At 42.5% G+C, this 25,560-nt stretch overlaps 1 protein-coding gene across 2 annotated transcripts in view; it reads right to left on the bottom strand.

Annotated features, from left to right (window-relative positions):
* The window catches only part of RASEF (RAS and EF-hand domain containing), a 69,528-nt gene that overhangs the window by 22,843 nt on the left and 21,125 nt on the right, over positions 1–25,560 (bottom strand). Inside the window, exons 2-9 of one of the 2 annotated variants that reach the window (XM_024559927.4) lie at positions 17,157–17,303; positions 13,787–13,877; positions 10,746–10,841; positions 7,936–8,013; positions 5,652–5,767; positions 2,802–2,870; positions 1,110–1,194; positions 137–225 (exon numbers count right to left, since the gene is read on the bottom strand). In XM_024559927.4, coding sequence (XP_024415695.2) covers positions 137–225; positions 1,110–1,194; positions 2,802–2,870; positions 5,652–5,767; positions 7,936–8,013; positions 10,746–10,841; positions 13,787–13,877; positions 17,157–17,303 — 771 coding nt within the window. The remainder of the gene's footprint in view (positions 1–136; positions 226–1,109; positions 1,195–2,801; positions 2,871–5,651; positions 5,768–7,935; positions 8,014–10,745; positions 10,842–13,786; positions 13,878–17,156; positions 17,304–25,560) is intronic. The other variant, XM_024559928.4, reaches the window with a different exon arrangement.

Below are 25,560 nucleotides of genomic sequence, written 5' to 3'. Positions count from 1 at the left end.
TGTTTCAAAATTGTAAAGTAAGAGTAGAAGTAGAAATTAGTGCCCCAAACATACTCATTATTTTAATACACCTCTAAGGAAATCTACTTTCCTTTCGACTTTGATCTAGAATTCAAACAAAACATAAGTCACATACCTGTCATAGCCCGGAGGTTGCGGAGAATGACCATTAAATTTGGGACTGCTCCTAGAAATGGTATTCCCTGGTGACGTGTTATGTATGCGCTGTAGTACATAAGTAATGGTTTGTTACTCCACGCAAACATTTTATTTACATATGTGATTTAAACTGCAGCACAGTGGTTAACTCCTAATGTAATGAAAACTTTGCTGTCCTACACTAGCAAACGTGAGCACAGAAATCAAGGGGAGAACATCTAACCACCCCATCTAGCACTTTCCCCTCATCATGTCATCAGTCTAAACCCCACCACGTCAGCCAAAAAGGGGCACCCGGTCCCCTAGGTCTGCCCGGACCGTGCAACACCAACCTCCAGTGATTTGCTTCCTCTCAAACCATAATTTGGCTTAGCCAGTGACCCTTCCCTATCCAAAGCTACAGCACTGGGACCCCAAATGTGAGGCTGACCTCCCAAAGCGGGAGATGAGGCTTTCTGGCACCATCTGGCGAAGGTCCTCACAATTCTAATGGGAGGCTTTAAAATCCACGGACTCCACTCTGATCATCTCACTACCACAAAGAATACTCGAGGTGTGTAAACACACTCCTCAGCCAGAGGCACCCTCTCCCTCCTCTCAAGTGGGCAATATTTCATGCGTACCTCCTAGGGACAGCCCACTTTTTCCGATGTCATTGCTATCTGGGCATTTCTTAACTAACTACCATATGAACTCTGCCAGGACCCAGGCTGTACTTTTTATACCCCTTTCTCCGATTTCCTAGACCATCTAACGAAGAGCTGGCTGACCTCCAGGCACTTATTTCCTCAGAGGGGTAGCATATTTTTTCTTTGGGAAAATGCTTCCCCTTTTATTATATGGAATAGCTTCTCATGATTATAAGTTCTTCCCTAAGTAAACACAAGATTTTCATCAAAACAGTCTACCGCAAGACAGAACAACAGGTACTGGAAAATTCGACAGCATACCAAGGATCTGTTGAACTTGCTGTAAGTGCTTTCCAGGGCGCTCCTTAGGCCGTCGTTACTGTCGTGCAGTTTCCGGTTGGCTGTTCTACAGAGTAAAGAAGAGATAAATCCACCCTGAGAAGCATTAGTGAGGGTAAATGGCAGCACGTACTTTCCAGGCTGCGGTGTTCAGAACGTGGAATTACCACCTCTTGTAACTTGCTGCCTCTTCCCTTCATACCTCACACACTGAGATCACAATTCATCACTAAATGTACAACCTAATGGATGTAACGCCTCTCTTTAAAGATCTCAGGGCATTTTTAGGAAGGTATTAGCTGTTCTGTGGAACTGCTCTTCCCTCAGGGAGCTCCGTTGTTTGAACAGGTTTCGTGTAGGTCCCCGCTCTCTAAATGCCTGGAGCAGGCCACCACCACGGGCCACCCTCTACCCCCCGCACACAGCCTGGCTGTGGATGCGGTGTGTTATACCGCCCTTTTTCCTGGCTACTCCCGCATCCCACTCCTGGCCTGGTGCTCTGCCACCAGGCACTGCCATGGACCTGCTAAAGGCTCCGATGTTGACTATTGGGTCAAGTCCCAACTCAGGTGTGTCCTTTCCACATGACCGACAGGAGCTACTTAACCTGGCAGAGCCTCAGCAACCTCTTCTATGAAATGAGGATAATAACAGAGCCTCTGCGATGGAGATGGCTAATCTCTCCCTGCTGCAGGCCTATTCATCTTTCAGACCTCAGCTCACTTGATGCTGCCACTGGGAGCACTTCCTGGACCTTCCTGGTTAGGCTGAAGTTCTCTATGGTATGCCCTTGGGGACACACTTCTCTTTGTCCCACCTCTCTCATTCGACACTTCATATTTCTACAATTATTGATCGGTTTCTGTCTTCTTCCCTAGACTAGCCCCACTAAGACAGAGACAGTTTTCCTTCTACTTGCCACCCTGTCCTCAGCTCTCGGCATACCTGACCCATAAAAGGTGGTGAATGAAAATCTGCTGAATGAATAAATGAATGAATTGGATCATGGTAATACATCAAGTCTGTAATTGCCACAGGTAGGACTTAATAACCACTCATAGATGGTGAAAAAAATTTGTCAAGCTGGATCTTACTTTATTTGTGGGAGGTGAAAACAGCAGAAAATACTGTCTGGGTAGAAAAGAGGGAAAGGGAGGGAGAGGGAGAGGTTTTGTGCAGAAGGGCCTCAGAAGTGGGAATTATTGCAACTCAGCTGTGAAGTTGACAGAGCAGGTATAATATTTCTACTAGGGTTTTTTTAAAAAAAAACTAAGAAAAATATACTTCTAACCAAGCACAATGAATTGTGAGGGAATGGTTGTGTATGCCTGGTGCTGACATACACCATCACGAGATGCCTGACAACCTCTCAGTGCAGCTGCAGAGAAAGCCGTTAAGGTCAGGGCCGTTATTCTTTCCAGAGGTATAATAAAGACACGCTGGACATATCACCTGACGTGCAAGGACATACACTCGAGTGCCTGCATTTGAATAGTTTATTTAGGATCAGACAGCAAGTGGTTGTGCTAAAGGCAGCACAGCTAGAAGACACAGGCGTGGACACAGGAACCCTGTCGTCAGAATGCAGCATCTTGTGCTATGGGGGGGCACATGCTTTATTCCCAAAAAATAAGTAAAATGTAAATGTAACGAGCATTTTATATGAAAACTTACTGGAGTATTTCAATTTGCCTCTCAAGACTATTTCGATCTTCTGTGTACTCTCGGATTATTTCCAGATCCCTGCAAAATTATATTTTATGTTTGAATGAAAATTAGGTGTTCAGTCCTGTCTTACCCAAACCTGCCCACTCAGACTCTTTTGTCACCTTTTCAAAGACATGTGTCCTTCACCACTCTCTATTCATCTGTGCTCCCACTGGGTTCCTCTGTGCTGTCTGAAGTCTCCTCTCCTCCTAGGACTCCACAAACACACCCACACCCTCTGCTTCCTGTGCCAGGAGCTGCTCCACCTCACTGCCCACTCTGCACCCACCGGCCCTTCCATCCACACCCCACTGATCGGGCTCTGTTCCTCACTGGGAATGAACCACTGACCTTCTGCTAAGCTTCCCCTCCCCAATGCACTCTCTCACTTGAAACCCTTCTCTCCTCATTCCAAGCCTTACACAGTCCCAACCCGAGTTATTTTCTCCTTTCTCCGGATACCTTCTCCTCTCCTTGCCTTGCCCCTGCTCTTGCTCTCCCTCCGCTCCTTGCCCTGAACCACGGAGGAGTCCACAGGACCGGGATTTCCCCATTCACTATAAACTTTTGTACATTGATTCCTCTGTGGCTTTAATATGAAGCCCTGGCCTCATTCTCAAAAAGTCCACTGAACATCAGTCACTCACCTACAGCCTGTATCCCACCTCAGCCCATTTCTAAGCAGACAACCCCAAAGACTAGCTTCCAAAACTCCCAGGATATCAAATTTTGTCTACAATAACCTGCCCACTCTCTCTCTTGATAAGGCTAAAAGTTTCCCCATCATCTACAGAAATTTAAGTTCCTTCGTGAAAAACCCTGGGTCCTTACATTCTAGTGTTAAGCTAGCTTTTAAACATTTTAATTTTTTGTAACTTTTACCTTTCCATTCAAAATATCTTTTTTTCTGTCCAATGGTATGACCACTCTTCCCTAAAACAGTCTCATCTGTGCCTGGGCTCTTGACACTGAGCTGGTTATTGCCTCAGCTGGAACATCTCTGGACTTCCTCCCCCCAGCTGTGAGATGGGGATGAGGAAAGCCCCTATCTTGCCAGATATTCTGTGGACTGAAGGAGTTAATACTAGTAAAGTACTAAGGACACTGCCTGGCCCACTGCACCTGCATTACTTGCTGACGTTGCCTCTGCTCCCTTGACCAACACAAACCCATTCCCCCTCCCAAGTGCCTTCAAGTGTCTCCTCTTCAGTAAAGTTTTTCACCTCTTCTGAACTAAAAGAGCACGCCGTCTACCATCACATGCCAATGAACCCAGCCTGTGACATGGCTGGTGGCATTGTTTCTGACACTGTTCAGTTCTTATGTCAACTCTGTAATCCTTTAGCTTTTTATCTTCCTCAACTAAATCTGAAGTTCTCAAAAAGCAGAGACCACACCTTTTCTTTTTTATATACTTCACACTCAAAACTCATTTAGCTCAAGGACCAGTACATGGCAAATAATAAATATTCACTGCCTTCCATTATAGGACCTTAATTCCAATTAAAGTTTGCCAACAAACAAACAAAAAACAAGGTATTTTCCTAAGTGTACATATATGTGTGTATATACATTTATGCATATCAATGCATTTATATGCAAATATGTGTATGCATATACAAGGTCTGTCCAGCAGGAATCCAGCCATGTAATATTAAAAATACATTTACTGAAGAAGTTACAGGATACAAGAAACACTGTACACAAACAATGACACCTCAGTCCCCTTCAATGCAGGCACCTTGGGACCTCATACAGTTCTCCCAATTACTATCAGCTGCCCCATCATATGTTCCTGAATCTCACTGACAGTCTGAAATCTCTTCCCTTTCAAAGGTGATTTTAGCTTTGGGAAAAGCTGAAGTCACAAGGCACCAAATCTGGGCTGTAGGAGGGCTGAGTCACCTGGGTGATTTAATGTTTCACAAAAAAACTCTGCCCAAGATGTGATGCATGAGCGGGCTTATTGTCATGATGAAGCTGCCCATCACCAGTTGCCCATAGCTGTGGCCTTCTGAATCATCCAAATAGTTTCCTCAGAGGAATGTTCAAGCTTCACACAAAATTTGATGCAGACTTGATGCAGATTCATTGCTCTACTTTTTCAGTCATTTTGAATGTGACAGCCACACAGCACACATGCTCACTCAATGGCATCTACCGCCCCTACTGACGAGTACATCATTGTTCACAGATGTGCATTCCAGTCCACTCTCCTTGGCTGCCAGGTTACACTGATGTCATGCAAACCATTCTCGTTACGTTAACAATAGTTGGATTTTTTCTGGACCGACCTCGTATGTATACTTCCTAATTGCACACATATGCATATATATACATGCCTGTATGTGTAATGGACACCTGCCTCTGTGTATGTGTTAGGCCTTCTGTTATTAATACCATACTGCAAAACTAAAGCAGAACAAAATAAAATTACTTGCCTAAGATACCTACTTTTCACTTTTCTTATGTTGAAGGGCCAATATTCCTACCTTCAAAGCCCTTTAATTAGCACTGACTCTCGACATGTGAGATATATTCTTCTGCCCCCAGTTAATTCAAACATTTATTAAGCCCTGCACTGTCCTACCCAGTCAATAATTAAACTAATTCATCTGTTTGTATAAAAAAAACCCTAAAACCCCCAAAATTACTAGGAAAGCTGACACTGAGAGTAAAATCTTTAGAAAGCAAAGAATGTATCAGTAAAGTTAACAAACAAGCCTTTATTATCATATAGCTGAAGTTCATCCCCAGGATGGTTATCTAAATAAACATTCCACTCAAACTAAGAAAACCAAATGTGAAGTTTCATACCTTTCAGAATTCAGACTCTGATCAGCATAATCACTTTTCAATGCATCTAATTCACTCTGAAGAAAGGCTATGTTCGTCTGTGCTTCTAGAAGATCTTTCTTAACCTTCTGATTTTCCTAGAGAAAAGGAGTGGTGCAGGTCATTAGATTGAGTTCACCTGGGAGAGAGGAAGTACAGTGTAGCGTATGTAACTTTCCCACACATCACTCTCACCCAGCCACAATTCTTTGTGTCTTGGTATTCAAAACATTATCAGCTGAAGGTAATTTGAAATTACTATAAAGTATTAAAGTGTCAATAATCTAAATATTCAAAGTTGTTATTTGAAAACAAAATACTTGTCGTTTGGTGCCAAACTCCGACACTCAGGCGTTTGTCATTAGTAGTTTGACATAGGATTGGTAAATTTACTGATGCCAAACATTTAAACATCTGTTTTACTTGAGAGTTATGAAACTACTGATAAAAATTCTATGGAATTAATAGTGCCTATGACCATGGAGACTGGCTACTTTTTTACATGTTTATCACCAAACATGTTCAAGTTTTGCAACCAAGAATAAACCAATGTAGTTAAAAATTTTCTAATTTTTTTGGAAGCTCCAAAGGGCCTAGAATTTTCTAGGGATTTTTTAAAAGAATTTTTAAAATTTTAAGAATTTATCTAAGAAATTTTTCTAAAAACAATTCATTGGCCCCTTCCGCTCAAAATGGTGAACTAAAGCACATGAATTTGTCTTCCTTCCTTCCCTTTTGAGACCCCATGAACACGAAATACCAAAGGAAATAAATGAATAAAAGTTAGAAGAATGGAAGAAGGGCCCATCTGCAGTGAAGTGACTTAAACATTTCTGAAAAATGGAAACTGGACAGAAATGTGCTGATGAAAGACAGAGAGTAGAGGAAAAAGAGGTCCAGAAGTTGGTGTGGAATATGCTGCTGTAGAACAAAGAAGAAGCAGTCAGCCAGGCAGAAGCCCAAAGAGTGAGAGTGGAGCTGAAAACAGAGATTAAATGTATATATTAACTCACCCCGCCCTCAGGCCTATGCCTGCTCTTCCCCTAGGAAAGAACAGTAGATAGCCAGAACTGATTCCAAAGGCAGAAGACAGGGCTTGTCTTTTTACAAAATAACTGTATGACCCCGATAAGGAAAGCTAAAGCATCTCTCTGAATATGTCCAGAGAGATGCTTAAAGCATCTGAATAAGGCATCCATGTCCCACGCATCCTGGGAATTGAGGTTCCCCCCGTCTGACAGCCAGCTTCACGCATAGAGCTCCTGGGAAGACCCCTTGTCAGGGCAGAGGCCTTGAGGCAAACAGATCTATTTACCTAGCTGCCCAGGACTCCTACACCAGCTACCTAGAATGACCAGAAACTCCAAATGACACAATCAGTTCAGTAAGAACTGAAACTTCCTGGACTCCAAAATTAACATTTTTAAGGAGGAAAAAATAAATCCTATACATTAGGAAGAAGAAATAGGAAGTTACAAGCAGTCAGTGATATCATGAAGATAGAACAATTGTTTTGTTTTGTTCTGTTTTTCACAACAAGAAACCAAAACCTCAACCAGGAAATCCAAGAAAAACATGCAACTCTGTAAGAAAGTCATGATCTAAGTACACAACCAGCTGAGGTGTGGCGAAACACGGAGCTGGCGGCACTACGGGGATTCACTTGACTGTGAGGCTGGGAACCCCTTCTGAGTAGCCCAGGGCTGACGGCTGGAGAAAAAGGAATGAATTCTAGTCCATTCTATCTCACTTCTCGGCTCTGCAGTGAGAAGAAACGAAATGCTCATTATTGGCTTTTGGAGTTAACCTAAAAACAAAATAAAGAAAACTTTTTAATGATAATAAAACAGATATAAATGGTATCAGTACTGGTAATAGAAAGACCAAAGATATGGTCAGCAGAAGATAGAAAAGAAATAGAAAGAGGAAAAGTTGGCGGAAGGGCAGGGCGTTCCTGCACCAGGGACACAGACCAGAGTGGATGCTATAAGAATGCAAGGTTAACTATTGAAAGTTTAAGGTCAAGCCATTATTGCTTGGAATAAAAAATAAACGTAAGTGTTCACAACAGGTGGGGCTTCATTGAGGGGGAAAGCCTGCATAAATAACACCTTGGGTTGAGGTATTTCCAATACTCTCTCTGACTATAGCATTAATTTCTCTTTAAGCTTCTATTCCTGGAACACTGACATAATCGCATGATTATGTTCAGAAAACAGGAGTCTAACAGGAAATGTATTTCTGTAAGTGAAGAGGTGATTCTTACCATTGATAAATCATAAATTTGTTTCTTTAATGCAGCCACATCTTCTCTTTGACTTACATGTTTTGATTGTTCTTCTAGCTGAAAGAGCAAATAAAAGTTGTGTGTTTACAGACTTGAATTTACTGAGTTAAAGTTAGGAAGATCCTTGCATGATACAGAAATGGGAATTCTAGAAGTCTTCAGTTTTCAACATCATACAACTTTTTAAGTCATTAAAGTACATATGATCCAGAAGCATTTAAAATTTTGCTCTGAATAATTTAAACATTTGAAAAAGGAGTTCTATTGTTCAACTAGTTTTCTATGAAACAATGTGAAAGCCCTTTATGGAGACCATTCAACTATTAAGGAACCCAATCCTTCTTTTCCAATTACATTGCATATGAGTCTGGACCTCTATATTCACCTGGAACTTTATCTGCACTTAACACTCTCTATCCTGTATTGTAATTATTTGTAAATGTTCTACCTGTCCTTACTAGAGTCTAAGATTTTTAAGAACAAAGTTAGTGTCACTTCCACCTATGTTTTCTTCACAGTGATTTCAAGAACTTCCTATTAAATGCCTGAAATCAATAAAATTTAAGTATGTTATGAAGGTAGAGACACATGCACACAAAATTATATCAATATGTGCATGAACTTTGCTTACTGACTGACTCACTAGTACTTCCAGGCTCAATTGGCTCCGGAGCATCGATACCATGGACAACAGAAACGCCTTCCCTACAAAGAGATTACACCCGAGGGAAATGTGAGGATTTGTGGATGTCCATTAATTGAATATTTACACATTGATCAAAATGTGTGCCTTATTTCACTACGTCTAAGTCACAGTCTAAGAGGTTTGACACTGGACTTTCTCCATCTTCCCAGATGGCTTCTGCTGAAGGATTTCACACAACTGTGTCTAACTGCACAAAGCTGACAGTAACTGAGAGCCATGGACCTTAACACACATGCCGACTGCAGGGAAGAAAAACTGTTGGCAAAATGAGTTTCAGAACCAATGGCAGAAAGTAATGGCAATTATAACAACGCTGTAAACTTTTCTATAGTTCTTTACAGCCTCTCACATAGATCATCTCCTGTCTTGAAGAACAACCCTACCAAGCAAAAGAAAGTCCGCGCAAGTGAAGAAGCACCAACTGCGTGGTGAGGATGAGGCCACCGCTTGCTGGCCGTGTGGCTCTAAGTTATTTAACCTCTGTGGGACTCGGGGTCTCCATTTGTAAAAGCAGGATATTTATATCTGCTTTTTAAAAAAAGTTTGAGATTTCAATTTTAAAAATTATTTTAAAAAGTACTCAATGAACTGCAAAGTCAATAAGATATCTTATTATGGTTAGACAGGACATTATATTATTAGTCACATTTTACAGATGAGAAGCTAAAGATCGGAAAGATGAAGCCAATTGACACTATATTATTAATCACATCTTATAGATGAGAAGCTAAAGGTCAGAGAGATGAAGCCAGCTGTGCGAGGTGTTACAGACAGCAGCTGGCAGCCTCTGTGAGGACTCAGGGCTCACCGCTCCTGACTTTCACTGTCCAGTGCCCATTTGGTCTTCATCGTACACTGTATTGGGGTGAAAAATCTGTGTCTCTTCTTGCACACATTGTCTTAAAGAGAGACCATTTGGGGAGGTGTGGAAATTAGTGAGGACAGTGACTAGGATCATCTCTGACTCTGGCCTAAATACGGGCCTGGTCCATTCAAGTTCTGTAATACAAGCATCCTATGTATAGTCTAATGACCTCTGGAAATTAGATAAAAGGTTAACATTGATAATAATTTTCTAAGAATGCTATGAGAATTCTTAATAATTCCAATGTTTAAATCACAATAGCCCACCAAATACAGTTAATCACCACATCATCTCAATGTATATTAACACCACTGGAAGGAGTATTAATGGTTATCACAAGAACACCCAGGGAAGCAAAGTGATGTCACCAAATTCATAATGCCACTTTCAGGGATGATTACTTTTTAAGTATTCATTCTCATGTTAGCCAAGATGTTTCCATGCGTTATGGAGACAACCTACATGCAAGAAATGGCCCCGGTACTGAGCTGGAGTCAGTTTGTGTCCCCAGCCGAGAGCCTGTTTTAAGCATCTCTTCCCAAATGGGGCATTCGGCCATGCCAGCTTGGTAGCTTGCAATCAGTAATGGTGGGAGTATTTGTACCACGGAAAATGGCAAATGCGACAAATCTCTCCCTCCCCTGCCACAGCCAGAGCCAGTTGTGAAACATCTAGCAGCAGGCCACGGAGTGAAATGTTCCTACTCATTAGGACCAAACAGAGCAAAGGCCAAAACCCATTCACACCTCTGCTCACACCTCTGCTCACACTTCAACAAGTTTTCTCCCACCTCTGCCTAGGTCTGAAACTTTGAACACAGATGGGGAATATTCATTTCATTTAATAAATATTCATTGAATCCCTACCATGTACCACGCAGTATGCTGGGGGCACATACACAGGGACAGGTGACCAGGAAACACAGTAACCCCACTGTCACGAGCAGACAGTCCACTGGACACGTGGGTGCCGAGGGCACTTGGCTGGTGAGACTAAGGAAAGAACACTGGTATGATGGACAACTGTATTTATTAGATCTGTGCAAACGACAGGTGCCTTTGGAAACAGAAAAGGAAACAGGGGGTCTCAAAAAAACAGTCCTGCCACTCAGATCTGATTCCATCCGCTGCTTCAATGTGATTCCAACTGTTTTAGTCACTAATCACTCAGATACACCGGTTTCCTGAAGCTATTCCTAAAAGTCTAGCCACCACGTACCTTTTTCAGTTTCTTTATTGTCACCTGTAGATCCCCTACTTCTGTTTCATACTGACGTCTGAGGTCACTGAGGGCTTCCTCAGCTTTGCGTTTTTCCTAAAAGAAAAAAAGAAGATTTTATTGATTTAAATAAGTTCATCAAGGCCCCATAAAGGAGAAGTGTTTTATGTCAAATGAAGGCCAATCCCGAATCTCCTACACCGGGAGGGTAGAAGTAACCATATGACTGTAGCTATGGCCACTTCTGGACTTGAAGCCCAGTCTAAAGACGGAACAACAAAGGCTCAGAGGTCAGATCATTTTTCCAGCACCACTTATAACACAGACAGGACAGAGCCAGGAAGCAAACTAAGGTGTATGGATGCCTCTCAGTTAACAGGACAAATGAATAGGAAAAAAAATGGAATGTTTTTCCCAAAAAATGGAACCTAACACTAGTTAGCTACTCAAAGAATTATGTTTATTTTCTGTTTCCAGTGAACATTAATTACCCAAATATATTTTATTTAAAAAAGATAATTATTTTTTAAATATATTTTATTGATTATGCTATTACATTTTCCCTCCTTTATTCCCTTCCACCCTGCACACTCCCTCCCACTCACATTCCACCCCCTTTAGTTCATGTCCATGGGTCATACATATAAGTTCTTTGGCTTCTACGTTTCCTATACTATTCTTAACCTCCCCCTGTCTATTTTCTACCTACCATTTATGCTACTTATTCTCTGTACCTTTTCCCCCTCTCTCTTCCCCTCCCACTCCCCCACTGGTAACCCTCCATGTGATCTCTATTTCTGTGATTCTGTTCCTATTCTAGTTGTTTGCTTAGTTTGTTTTTGTTTTAGGTGTGGTTGTTAATAACTGTGAGTTTGCTGTCATTTTACTGTTCATATTTTTTATCTTCCTTTTCTTAGATAAGTCCCTTTAACATTTCATATAATAAGGGCTTGGTGATGATGAACTCCTTTAACTTGACCTTATGCTGGGAAGCACTTTATCTGCCCTTCCATTCTAAATGATAGCTTTGCTGGGTAGAGTAATCTTGGATGTAGGTCCTTGCCTTTCATAACTTGGAATACTTCCTTCCAGCTCCTTCTTGCCTGCAAGACTTCTTTTGAGAAATCAGGTGACAGTCTTATGGGCACTCCTTTGTAGGTAATTTTCTCCTTTTCTCTTGCTGCTTTTAAGATTCTCTCCTTATTTTTAATCTTGGGTAATGTAATTATGATGTGCCTTGGTGTGTTCTTCCTTTGGTCCAACTGCTTTGAGACTCTCTGAGCTTCCTGGACTTCCTGGAAGTCTATTTCCTTGGCCAGATTGAGGAAGTTCTCCTTCATTATTTGTTCAAATAAGTTGTCAAGTTTTTAAGTCTTTGAGTTAAATTTCTTGCTCTTCCTCTTCTCCTTCTGGTGCCCCTATGACTCGGATGTTGGAACATTTAAAGATGTCCTGGAGGTTCCTAAGCCTCTCATTTTTTTTGAATTCTTGTTTCTTCATTCTGTTCCGGTTGAATGCTTATTTCTTCCTTCTGGTCCACACTGTTGATTTAAGTCCCGGTTTCCTTCCCATCACTGTTGGTTCCCTGTACATTTTCCTTTATTTCACTTAGCATAGCCTTCATTTTTTCATCTAACTTGCGACCATATTCAACCAATTCTGTGAGCATCCTGATTACCAGGGTTTTGAACTGTGCATCTGATAGGCTGGCTACCTCTTCGTCACTTAGTTGTATTTTTTCTGGAGCTTTGATCTGTTCTTTCATTTGGGCCATTTTTTTTTCTCATCTTGTTATGCCTGTTATGTAGTAAGGGGCAGAGCCTTAGGTGTTCACCAGGGCGGGGCAACCCACGTGGATGTGCTGTGACACTGTGTGTGGGGGAGGGGTCCGAGAGCGAACAGTGCTGCTTGCTCTGCTCTCTGCCAGTTTTCAGTCACTCCCTCTGCTACCCACAATCAAATTGGGCCCCTCTGGTGCTGATTCCTGAGTGGGTGGGCTTGTGCACGCTCTAGGACCCTGTGGGTCTCTGCAATGAACTCTCCTGTGAGTCTGGGAGTTTCTCCCGCTGCTGCCTCAACCCCCACAGGTGTTTTCAGTCAGAGGTTTGAGGCTTTATTTCCAGGCGCTGGAACCCTGGGTTGCACGGTCTGTCTCCCTCCCAAGTTGTTCCTTCCGGTTTACCTGCACATGAATGAGGGACTGCCCAGTCCATAATCCACCGCCTTGCTGGGTCCTCCAGCTGCTGCCTTGCTGCGAGTCCTCTCCGCCCAGCTGCTATCTCTGCCCCGCCTACTGGTGTGAATGAATGTTTCTTCTTTATCTCCTTTAACTCCTTGGTTGTTGGACTTCCATACAGTTCGATTTTTCTGTCAGTTCTGATTGTTTTTTGCTTTTAAATTTGTTGTTGTCCTTGTTTTGGTGGTGCGAGGAGGCACAGTGTGTCTGCCTACGCCTCCATCTTGGCCAAAAGTCTAAAAAAGATAATTATTTCTTCTATGGAAATAACTGAAGGCAGCATCCAACTTTCAACTCTAAGAGTTCCTATAACGAATGAAAGTATACCCTATATACGTTTATTTATAATTTATATTCCATTATAAAACACTGAAGTTTGCAGAGAGAACTTTAATTTTGCTGTAATCAAGTTATAAAGCTGGCAATATGCATGGGCAGAAAGTCAGTGGCATGTAGCACCTGAGCCACCCCGCTCTCTAGAATGCTGGCTCCCCCTTCTCCTTCAGGCCTCAGCTCTCACTTCACCTCCTTGAAGTGGCCCAGGACCTCCCTGAACAGCCTCTAGTCCCCATCGCTGTCTATCACACATACTGTTTCTTAACTGCACTTGTCACTGTTTGAAATTATCTGTTTTGTTTATTTGATTATGTATTTATTCTCCCTCTCTCTCTTTACCCTACCTACCACCCAAACCCATCACCATCATCTGGAGCCTGCACTTGCTGCACTTGGAGGATTCCCAGTGCCCAGTCCATAAAAGGTGCTCCATAAGGACTCAGTGAATGAATGAACCCCACACACTCACGTCTTTCCGCGTCTTGTGTTCTGCAGCCTGAATCCTCTGGTCCATCTCCTCTTCCAACTCACTCAGCTGCATGGCTGCCTTGTCCTGGGCTCTGAAAATCAAGAGGATGTGCACCATTTCATTATCCCCTTGAACTTATAACATGAAAACCTGGACCTAATCTATTTCAAGCCCTTTATTTTACAAATGAGGAGAAGCACAACATTTAAAGTAATAATCGCTGTGCCTTCCACATAATAAAATGAAATTAGCAATTTGACCATTTGGGTATAAGAGGATATTAAAACTAGATACTGAATAAATGGAATAGATTGGATAAAGTGGCATTAAACTAGAATGTGGCAAAGGACTGACAAAAATACCAAATTACTGGCAGGCTGTCAATAAATTCTGAAAATCCTTTTGGCTCTCATGAATGAGCTACAACCATGGGGAAATAAAGAACAAAACTCCAGGGCAAAGAGATGGTAAGATATAATTTTGAAATTTTATTATATGAATCACAATGTTCTATGCTACAGTTAGAAGGAAAAAAAGAAGGGATCTCAGCAATTATTACTAATCAGTTCCTTAATATTATAAATGTAGATACAGTTACCCTTTAGAAAATTTGTTTCTTTCATTAATGTAATCAATGGATCACATTTTTTGAAGGCAGAACATACATATTTGCAAAAAAGTTGGAAAGGAGAAAAATTTGTTGAGAAGCATTCCAGGATAGTTTTGTTTAGCAACTGCCTAGTATGGAGACATCTGTCACTTTACAATGGTTGAGGCTCCATATTAAGCCCTAAAAAATCTATCTTTTTGTTCTCTCTCAGCTATATGTCTAATTATCCATATTTTCACACGTATATGTCTTGCCTACTCAACTAGATTATAAGTGATTTGAAAGCAGCCAGCCTGAGATTTGGAGTCAGTTCACTTGGATCAATGACGTGTCATTAATAACAAGTAGGGAACGGGACCTCAGTAGGAGACTTCTGTCTTCCAGTTTGATGGCTTCTGCTACCCCATCCTACCTGCTTTCAACTTGGAACACAATTTGTTGGTGTATTAGTTTAATTTCTACATAAAATTCCCAACAAGCATTGAGGGGTGGGGGGAAAACCCCAAAGTAAAATTTTGAGTGACTAACTGCTATTTTCTGCTCCTGTTTACTCCCTCCTCTCCTTACAGCCTGCCCAAGGTTATGTTAACCTCGTGTGGAAAGTCAGCTAGTTCTGGTCTGTTTATAATACTTGCTATTTGAACCTTAGGAATTATATATTCTCCATAGCAACTTTGGTTTAGGGATTTGCTTGTTTTTAGTGAACTCTAAAACTGTAAAGAGCTATGCCACTTATACATTTCTCCCTTTGCAATAACTAGCTTTTCCAGCCCTCCCTTTTGGACATCCAGTCCCAAACAGCTGAGCACCTGGGACTGCTTCTGAATGCGATACTTCTGCTTTTCTCACTTCTGAGCAAGTTTTATATTTTTGGTTGGTTAGTCTGTAACAACAGTGTTTGCCCCAGCAGTTCCTAATTCCTAGTAAAATGTCTAGGGTATTGGGAATGTCTGCTTTATTGTAGTCCAGGGCCCCTACCAGGACACTGGGAACCCACTCTTCAAGTGCAAGTGCAGAAGACTGAGGCCCTCCCACAACCAAAAAATACAAGTGAGGATGTAGGGTCCTGAGCTAGGAATGTGATTAAATGTCCGCAGTGGTCATATAAATGCTTCAGTGAGGACCCTGAATGTGAGAGGGGGTGCCTCTATGAGGCCCGCACATCAGGACAGAGCCTGATTTTGGACTCCACCCAGAGAGCACAGAGGGGACAGGAGAGAAGCACCAACATAGCTCAACATAACGTGACAAACTCTGCAGCCAGACGGCACCCTAGCTGACAGTGAGAACACAACGAATGCCATTCTTCTTCTCCCTAATGGGTTTACTTGGTACTATCCTCAGCGATCATGTGCACATGTGTATATGGGGGCGGTGAATGTGTTTGCCTGTGTGAGCATGTGTCCCCCGCATATCTTTTTGCGGGTCTGTGTACCTGTGTGTATGTATGAGAGTCTGTCTGTTTAACAGATATTCACTGGACACACTAAAAACTCACTATGTGCATCTGCCATTCAGCTCTCAAAGGCGGCCCATCCGGGGCTCCGACCAGCACTCCACAGTGCCCTCCAGAATTCAGAGCTCTGCAGACCAGCCTACAGAAAGGCTCTGGCAGGCAAACTTGAGGGAGAAGATCAGCACGAGGAAGTGAACGTGATCATAACAAGCCCCCTGTGAACAGTTCAACTCTTGCACGACTCCAGGACTGTAAAAGTAGTCCTACATAACATCAACGCTTTAAAATTTTTCTCTTGTACATTTTAATTCACGTCAGTTACTTCAAAGGGTCTACCCTACAGTTTCATCGCCATGTTGAAGGGAAGATACAGACAGAGGAGCAGCCTATGTCTGCCCCACAGCAATGGGGGCACCCTATCGGAGGGGCTCTTCGCAGGTTCTGGGCAGAGACCAGCGAGGCGGGCAGCACGCCCTGAGCTGCAGGAGGAACACACAGCAGCGAGGAGCCTCTGTGGGAAGAGCTGTGACACACAAAATGCCCAGCATATGCCAAGGGAGCATGGTCCTCCCAAAAGGCAAAGAGGCTGATACTTGGATTGCAACACACGTAATTCTTCTTTTGCACTGGGTTGCTGTTAAAACCAGGAAGCTATCCTGTGTAAGCTTGCTATGCCTGACACAAACTGGCTGCAGAACAGCAAGGGCGGCAGCTTTCAGGCTTTCGGTCAGGCTGGAGGAGGAGAGCTAGAGAGAGGAAAAGAAGCAGTCACAGAGCACACACCACATGGGAGGCCCAGTGCAAGCGGCATCACCCACAATGGCACCTATGTCTCCACCCCTGAGGAGGTGAATATTTACAGCCTCATTTTGCAGCTGCAGCAGCTGAGAAGCTGAGGGAAATTAAGTAACCTGTCCAAAGTCACACGCCCATCAGTCACAAGGCCAGGCTTCAAATGGAGCCCTGCCTGCCTCTCTGGATGAAAAGTTTCCCGTATGTTTCAAGTGGCTACACAGAAGATACCAAATCTCTTTGAGGTGCTCTGTATGGAATAGTGGCCTAGAAGAGTTCCTAGGACAGGATCATGGAAACCTGCTGATGGATTGCTGACTGACCCTATGAAGTACTGCCTGACTCAACTTCCCTCATTCTGGCTCGGTTCAGAACGCTCCGGATTCCCGGGGATCAGGAAGTCCGTCCTCCCTTGTCATATTGTGATGATGCAGCTTAGTCCCCATGACCCCCCAGTCAAAGAGCAAGTTCAAGGACCTCATGTGCCACTTAGAAAGGAAAGACTTCAATACCTCTTCACTGCAATGGCCAGGTTTTCCATTTCTGTGCTTTGAAGCTTGATCTCATGGATGAAGTTCTTTATAACATGTTCATACGGCTGAATCAGTCTTGGCTCCACAAGGTTGATGTTTTGATACAAGGTACTAACTTGCTCTTTCCTTCAAAAAAATGAAATTAAACCACGTGAAAAACAAAATGGCAAATTTTCAGAATACTTTTATGAAAGAAACCAAGGAAGAAAAAGCAGCAGTAACAGAATGACCTAGCAGGGGCCGGGGAGCGGGAATAGTCAGAGATGTTGCTACATTATTCTCCATATTTTTTTTACAATGGAACCACAACCTTATTGTTTTTCCAGCTTTACTGAGGAATGACTAACAAAAATTGTAAAGATTTAGGTTGTTCCACGTGATGATTTAGTATTAAAAGACGGAGGTCTGTGGTGCAGTGGAAATGTACACAAAGACTTTTTTTTCAGTCACTGCTGGATTTTCTGTAACAGAAAGGCAAACAGACTTACAGGGGGAAAGTTAGGTAACACTAAAACAATTACTTAATTCCATGTTCCACCAATACCTAATAAGGATGCGCTTCAGACTTTATGATCATAAGGGCACACACACCTATTATTTTGTGGTCAGTTAAAATCACTTCATATAAATTCATGTTTATATATATATATAATATATATATATTTATATGTAACAATCCTCACACTCATTATTTATTAACTTTTGTTAAAAGACAAATATTTCATGGTCATTTCAAAGGAAAAGTTGATAAGGCTGAGCAGCTGGCTAGCGGTGCCATTGACTCAAGTTGAGGAGCCGATGTACTTACTGAGTGAATCTAGTTTGAACTATGCATAGTGTGCCTGCAGAACTCAACCCCCACCAATGCACCTTGAGAACCCCCCGCCATATCCAAAGCTTCTCCGATAGATGCGCGTGTTGTCCTCCGGGGGCAGGGCGCTCCATCAGTGCCCACGTGGTCTGACCTTCCTTCTCTGACCCTAGTGAGAACCACACTGGCTGACGGTTAGCACAAGCTGTGACTACCTTGTGACAGCAGCAGCACTTTTTTAAAAGAAGACACATTTATGTCCGCTGGAAAACATGGCAGGAATTTATATAATAGGCACTTATTTGGGCCTGAGATAACTTACCATAATAGCAACATGCAGAACTCTACCAATTCTCATCAGTCTAGAACTGTTTGGCACAGCTATCGTCACAGGGATGCTACCCTCTTTCACATGCCGCATCCTTTAAAAATCATCTCCAGTGCTTGGATAATTCTTTCAATCAGTATAATTTTCTAGCTACTCCCCTGACTGTGAAAAGTCTCTTGCCCTTGACATAGACAGACTGCTCTTCTCCAGGTGCTTATCTAGGTTTGGTAAAGCCTCTGGGCAGGCCATTACAGGAATCAAGACATCTGAGAGCATTTCAAGCCTCTGTGGTGCCTCAAACCACCAGAGTGACAGCCAAAGAAGACCACTCAGAAATCCCTAGCGCAAAAGCCTTACCCATCCACGTGACCACAACATCTGGGCTTCCGCCCTGTTGCTCCATTGAAGGCAGCCTGTTCCAATGCCGTGGGGGCACAAGAAAGAATCCAATCAGCCCGGGCTTCAGTGATTGAAAGGCTGTGCTGCATACAACCATCTCCCAATTGGGAGAGATGACACAACCACACATAATAAGATTTATAATTATAATAAAAATATTTCTACTTAGTGAGTGCTCACTATATACCAGATATTATGCTAAGCAATTTGTATGCTAAGCAATCATATCTTTGAATACTCACAACAACCATACAAAATACTTTTATAAAACCATTCTGCAGATCGGGCAGAGCTAAGTGCCTGTTATGGCTGAGTTATATCTCCCCAAAATTCCTATGTTGAAGTCCTAATGCCTGTACCTCAGAACGTGACTGGATTTGGAGACTCCATTAGGAAGGGCCCTAACCCAGTATGACTAGTGTCCTCTAAGAGGAGGAAATGTGGACACAGACATGCACAGAGGAGAGACCGTGTGAAGCAGGATGACGGCCATCTACAAGGAGAGAGGCCGCAGAAGAAACCAACCTAGCTGACACTTTGATCTCAGACTTCAACTGTGAGAAAACAGGATTCTGTGGTTGAAGCCACCCAGGCTGGTATTTGTTACCAGAAACACCTAGGCAACCACAGCAGACAATGAAAGTGCCCACGGTCACAGAGTGACTGGGTGGCAGAATTGGGATCCACACTCAGTCTGATGCTGGAGACCACATGATCAACCATCACATTCTATTGCTTCCCAATTGTGTTAGACAACTGAGCCTTGGCAGAAGAAATGGGATTGGCAATCAGTCTACAGAACTATGACACACTGCAAGATGTGACACATATAATTAACCCGGAAGCTTAGTTAAGCGTGGCCTCAAGGTGAGTCGGTAACAGCTATAAACTCTCCCAGGTTTGCTTTTATGAATAAACTGTCCGATCTGCGCAGAGGCCCATTATGATTCAAAAGAACTGCTCGAGTGAAATAATATTAATAAACCTGCAGGACTACGCCACTTCCCTGGATGATATAAGACACCGAGAGCTGCCATCATCCCTCCCAACGGAGCTGAGTAAAAATAGTAGTTGTAATAATGAGCCATATTTATTAAAGGGCAGTTTTTAAAAATCTCTATTCTTAGACCGTCCCATGTAATTTCAATCACAACAGGATCATCCCCTTCTTAGCCTTCTGTCCTTTATTGACCACCAGCAGGACACAGCACATAACTGTCTCATTAACGGGCACCTGCTTGTCAGGGGTGGCCATTAAGATACTGTCACTGCAAGTCCTTGTTTATTGGCCACCTGCACAGCAATAAAATGTTTAAAAGCAGATGTCTCGGTAGATTTCCTGACTCCTGCAAATTTCTAAAATAATAAAGAAACATAATGATTGCACAATTCCCTTGGGTCTTTTGCTGGTCCTGGCATTATGCAGAATTTCAGAAATAGTTTACAATGAAGTATACAAATAGATTGATAATAGACAATACCCACCACTAGAATAAAATATGTTACATGGTTAACCGTTGTGCCACAGGCGACCTGCATCTTATTACAGGGCACCAGGGGAGAAGGGACTTCCCAGAACCCCCAGCAGGTAGGGTAGAGCCATGTGACTAGCTCTGGCCAATGGAATGGGAGCAGAAATGGTGTGCTGCCAGTTCCATGCTTGGCCCTTACCATCTCTTGTAAGATCCTCAGCTCATACTCAGTCTAATTCATTCATTCATTTTCTCTCTGTCTCTCTCTCCCACCACCCTTTTTCCTTCTCTCTCTCCCTCTCTTCCCTTTCCTGCTCTGCCTCCCTCTTTCTCTCTCCCTCATCCACACAGCGGAAGTGAAGAACTCCAAAATGGCAAAGCCGAAGATGGCATGTGCTTGGATCCCTGAATCCCCACATTGAGGGGAACTGCTCAGGGGGGCTGCTACCTGACCACAGTGGTCCACCCGACGTGTAAGAAAAACACAAGTCTGCACTTTATAAATCCCCTAAGACTTGGAGGTTCTGTTACGGCCACCTTGAGCTATAATGTTGGCATTATAGTTTCCTAATTTCTTTTTTATCATGCCTTCCAGATTAAATTACTTCCTTGATAGCTTCTGATAAACAAAGTAATAAAACTTCTCTGATCAGGCTAAGTCTTTCCCACCACCACCCACTCCTTTTCAAGGGAACAAAAGGCTATTCTGAAGCATTCGTATGCTGCCACAGACATTTATTAAGCACCTTCCATATGCAGTCCCGGCAGTGATTTCAGCATTTACATGTACTATTTACTTAATCCCCATGACAACCCTATGAAGAAATTATCACTACTATCCTGTTTACCACAGAGGAAACTGAGGCAGAGAGAGGTAAGTATCGTCAGGTCACAGAGCCGAGAATTCCAACTCAGCCCATCAGCTCCAGAGGCCAGCTGTCCAGGGAGGAATTAACTCTTCAGGCTAAAAGTCAGTGCTGAACTTGTTTTCAGGGATCCCAAGTGGATGGCTCCATTTAAGGAAGTTTATTGTACCACGACTGTTAAAATTATTTTGGAAGAGGATATGTATTTTGCTACAAAAACTGCCCACACTGCAAAGGGACTCCTTTAAAGAATAAAGGCATAACTAAAATTAAAATGAGGCAATCTTATAAAACTTGGTTTACATAAAGCTATTTGGGAAAAAACACTATTGCAGACAACGAAGCACACCCCCCACCCCACCCCCCTCATCTGCCTGTGTGAAACAAGAGAACCATCCGGATTATATCGAAGGACGACATCATAAGGCACTTGGCGATTTTGACACCTGATGGAAAAAAACAGCCCTGGCTGGTATAGCTCAGTGGATTGTGTACAGGCCTGCGAACCAAAGGGTCGCTGGTTCGATCCCCAGTCAGGGCATATGCCTGGGTTGTGGGCCAGGTCCCCAGTAGGGGGTGTGTGAGAGGCAATCACACACTGATGTTTCTCTCCCTCTCTTTCTCCTCCCCTTCCCTTCTCCCTAAAAATAAATAAATAAAATCTTAAAAAATAATAAAAGACACATTTTGAAAAAAAAAAGAAAAGAAAAAACAAAACAAAACAAAAAGATCATAACAAGAGATAATACATGTCCTCTCAATGTAAGACTTAAATGCTGTGCCCTGTACAGGCAGTTAAACACTTGCAGATTCTTCATTACTTGGTGCCACAACAATCTTCTGCTCCACTGCTGAGAACGTAGTCACCAGCCTCCCCCGTTTCCCAGCTCCCGATGTCAAAGGTTAAACAAGCAGAGACTGCACAGTGCTGCACACAGCTCTGCGTTCTTCCAGGCCTGTCCCAGAGTGGCACACGTGAGTTCTGAGAAGGGTGCCTGGTAGTGACAAGGCTCGAAGCACTTTTCATTTAAGTTCAGGGCTTCGTCTAAGGCAATTACACTTAGACTCACAAATACCATGTAGACCTCTTTACAGGTGTACCTGACATATACCAGGTAGAGAGCAAGGGTCAAGTTACATGTATTAGTCAGCCAAGACAAAAAACAGTCTCTGCTTCTGTGCAGAGAGAGCCACTACCACTAAAAATAATCTAATTTATATCTAAATAAAAGGGATCAAAGGAAAGGCACTCGGAGAAAAAGGCACCCTGAATTAGCAACCAATTTCAGATGTTTAAAATCTGAGCCTGTCCATCTTCTTGCTTGATAAACCACACAATGATCTGTCTGGAAGGCTGTAGTAAAGGCTAATTACTGATCAAAAAAATTCACAACTTAAAGTTTTTAAATGATCCGTGAGAAATGAGCATTTTTAATTGCAAATAGTCCTATTGAAGCTGAAAGGGATATTATGTGAACTTATAAGAACAACAAGTATACTTAAGCTGTGTAAAAAGTTTACAAAGTCACATATAAGATTAACATTTTATTAGGAGATCATGTTTGTGTGTGTATGCATGTGTGTGTTTCTATGTATTTGTCATGTAGTAAGGCTGGTATTTAGAATGTCTGGGCACCTATGGGCTCAGGACACCTCTGGGAAATAGTCAAGTACAGGCAACATCACTCCACGCTAAGGAACACAGTGACCCAGTAACAGTGCGAGGAAAAACTGTCCCTTAGATTCAAAGTCTTGCTGCTTTAAGCATTAAAATAAGGGGCTAACTATTCAAACTATTAAGTTATATAGATCTAAAGCCCCAAACGGTTTTCTGTGAATAAAAGCACCAACACCTACATCATTCCACACGAGGGGATGCCACAAGAAAATTGACACTAGGCCCTAACATCTGAGCATGGGAAATTAAACATCCACATCCTCCAAGGGGCACCACATTAGAGCCTGGATACAAAATGCTAAGGAACAGGCTGAGTTCCTCACCTTGTAAGGCTCACCATGAAGGTAATGCCCAAGATGCTCCGACAGCATAGGGCAGGTGACCATAGATGAGTAGATGTCAACTATGTGGAAGGCAGGAAGGGAGTGGGAAGGCAGCTTGTCCCAGGCACCAATAACCACAGGCTGAGGGGGTTCGGGGCAGGAAAGCAGCCAGCAATTCCTGTAATTCCAAGAAGCTGGTGAGGCTGGTGAGCTCAGAGTGGGGAGGGAGAAGCAGGTGTGGATGCAAAAGGAGAAGTTAGCAGGAGCCAGATGACAGCACAGGACCTGAAAGCACAGCAATGACACAGGAGGGGGTGGTTATTTTGAGAGGGCGCAAAGCCACTAGAAGGTCTAAAGAAAGAGACGACATGATCACGTGTGCATCGTAACTATGTCCATCTTCAAAAACTTCTGGCTACAGCAAAGAATTAAGCAAAGGATTTTGAAAAAAGTTTTCAGAGGTAAAGGTGAATCTTAGTCCACTATCATTTAATCCAGAAATGTGGGACTTCAGGAGTTTTCACTAACTTCTACCTTTTTATTACGGAATGTTTAAAATTATAGACAATTAAAATCTGACAGTAGAGGTAGATCAATGGAACAGAATGGAGAGCCCAGAAATAGACCCACATAAATAGAGTCAACGGATTCTTGACCAAAAGAGCAAAGGCAAAGCAATGGAACAAAGACAGTCTTTTCAATAAATGGGGCTGGAACAACTGGACATCTACTTGCAAAAGCACGAATATAGGCACAGACCTTACAGATCTTACGCCCTTCCCACAAACGAACTCAAAATGCAGCACAGACCTAAACTGAAAAACAAAAAATCCCCTAGAAGATAATATAGGAGAAAACCTAGATGACCTTGAGTATCACAATGGTTTTTTAGGTGTAACACCTCAGGTATGATCCATGAAAGACGTAATTGATTAGTTGAATTCATTAAAAAATAAAAACTTCTCATGAAAGACAATGTCAAGAGAATGAGAAGACAAGCCACAGACTGGAACAAAATATTTCCAGATACATCTGATAAAGGACTATTATCTAAAATATACAAAGAACTCTTAACACTCAACAATAAGGAAATAAACAACACAATTTTAAAATGGGTCAAAGTCCTTAACCTCACCAAAGAAGATGCTCTATTGCACGTCATCAGGGGAATGCAAAACAAAAACAACAACAAGATTCCACTGTACACCTATTAGAGTGGCCAGAATGTGGAACTCTGGCACACCAGGGCTGGTGAGGGTGTGGAGCAACAGCAACTCTCATTCATCGCTGGTGGGAATGCAAATGGTACGGCCACTCTGGAAGACGATTCGGCAGTTCCCTAGAGCACTACAGATCCTCTCACAATACTGGCCACAGCAGTTGAACACTTATGTCCACATAAAAATCTACACACGGATGTTCATAGCTGCTTCACTCATAACTGCCAAGACTTGGAAGCAACCAATATGTCCCTCAGTAGATGAATGGATAAACTATGGTAAAACCAGATAAGAAAACATTATTCAGCATTAAAAAGAAATGAGCTATGAAGGCATGAAAAGACATGGAAGAACCTTAAATGAATATTAGTAAGTGAAAGAAGCAAATAGGAAAAGGCTACCTACTGTACGCTTCCTCTATGACATTCTGAAATAGGCAAAACTTAGAGTAAACATATCAGTTGTTGATAGGGGTGCGGGGATAGGAATGAATAGACGGGGCACAGAAAATTTTTAGGGCAGTGAAAATACTCTGTAAGATACTATGATGATGAGTATATGTCACTACGTATTTGTACAAACCCACAGAATGTACAATACCAAGAACAAACCCTACCGTAAAATAAGGAATTTGGCTGATCAAAATGTAGGTCCATCAATTGTATCAAATGTACCACCCTAGCGGGGGTTGTTGATCGTGGGGAAGGCTGTGCATGCACAGGGACAGAGGGTATAAAGGAAACCTCTGCACCTTCCTCTTAGTTTTGCTGTGAACCTAAAATTGCTATTAAAAAAAAAAGTATTTAATCTGATCTTTGAGGGGGGAGAATGATTATATTCCTACTAAGGTGACACCAGCTGATCTTTCTAGATGCCCTGTCAGTAAGAGGAAAGGCTTACCTTTTCCCCCGTAGAAGTTAAGTAAAATTTACTGATTTCAAAATGTACTTTTGTTATACAGTACAATAATTCCAGAGTGAAACCCAACTAACTGGAAAATAAATTCCAACAGCTGAATCTAGCTATACTGCTAGACCAGGGCTACACTAATTCTCTTTCTGAAGTTCAAGTCCTTCTTTCCAGACAGGATGGGTCTCTACCCACTAACTACCTTGAGCCAGCCTCATACAACTGGAAATGATTCTAATCTGTGTTCTTACAACAGGTCGTACTCTCCATTGACTCCTGCAGTATGAGTATCTGGCTCTCCCATCTAGACAAAACAATGCTCTCTCGAACTTGGTCCTGCCATCCCACAGCCCGGGAAAGTCAAGCCAGTTCAGCAC

This window comes from Desmodus rotundus, chromosome 1 (genome assembly GCF_022682495.2).
Source record: "Desmodus rotundus isolate HL8 chromosome 1, HLdesRot8A.1, whole genome shotgun sequence".
In the NCBI taxonomy this organism is placed as follows: Eukaryota; Metazoa; Chordata; class Mammalia; order Chiroptera; family Phyllostomidae; genus Desmodus; species Desmodus rotundus.
This window is presented reverse-complemented; position numbering and strand designations above follow the sequence as displayed.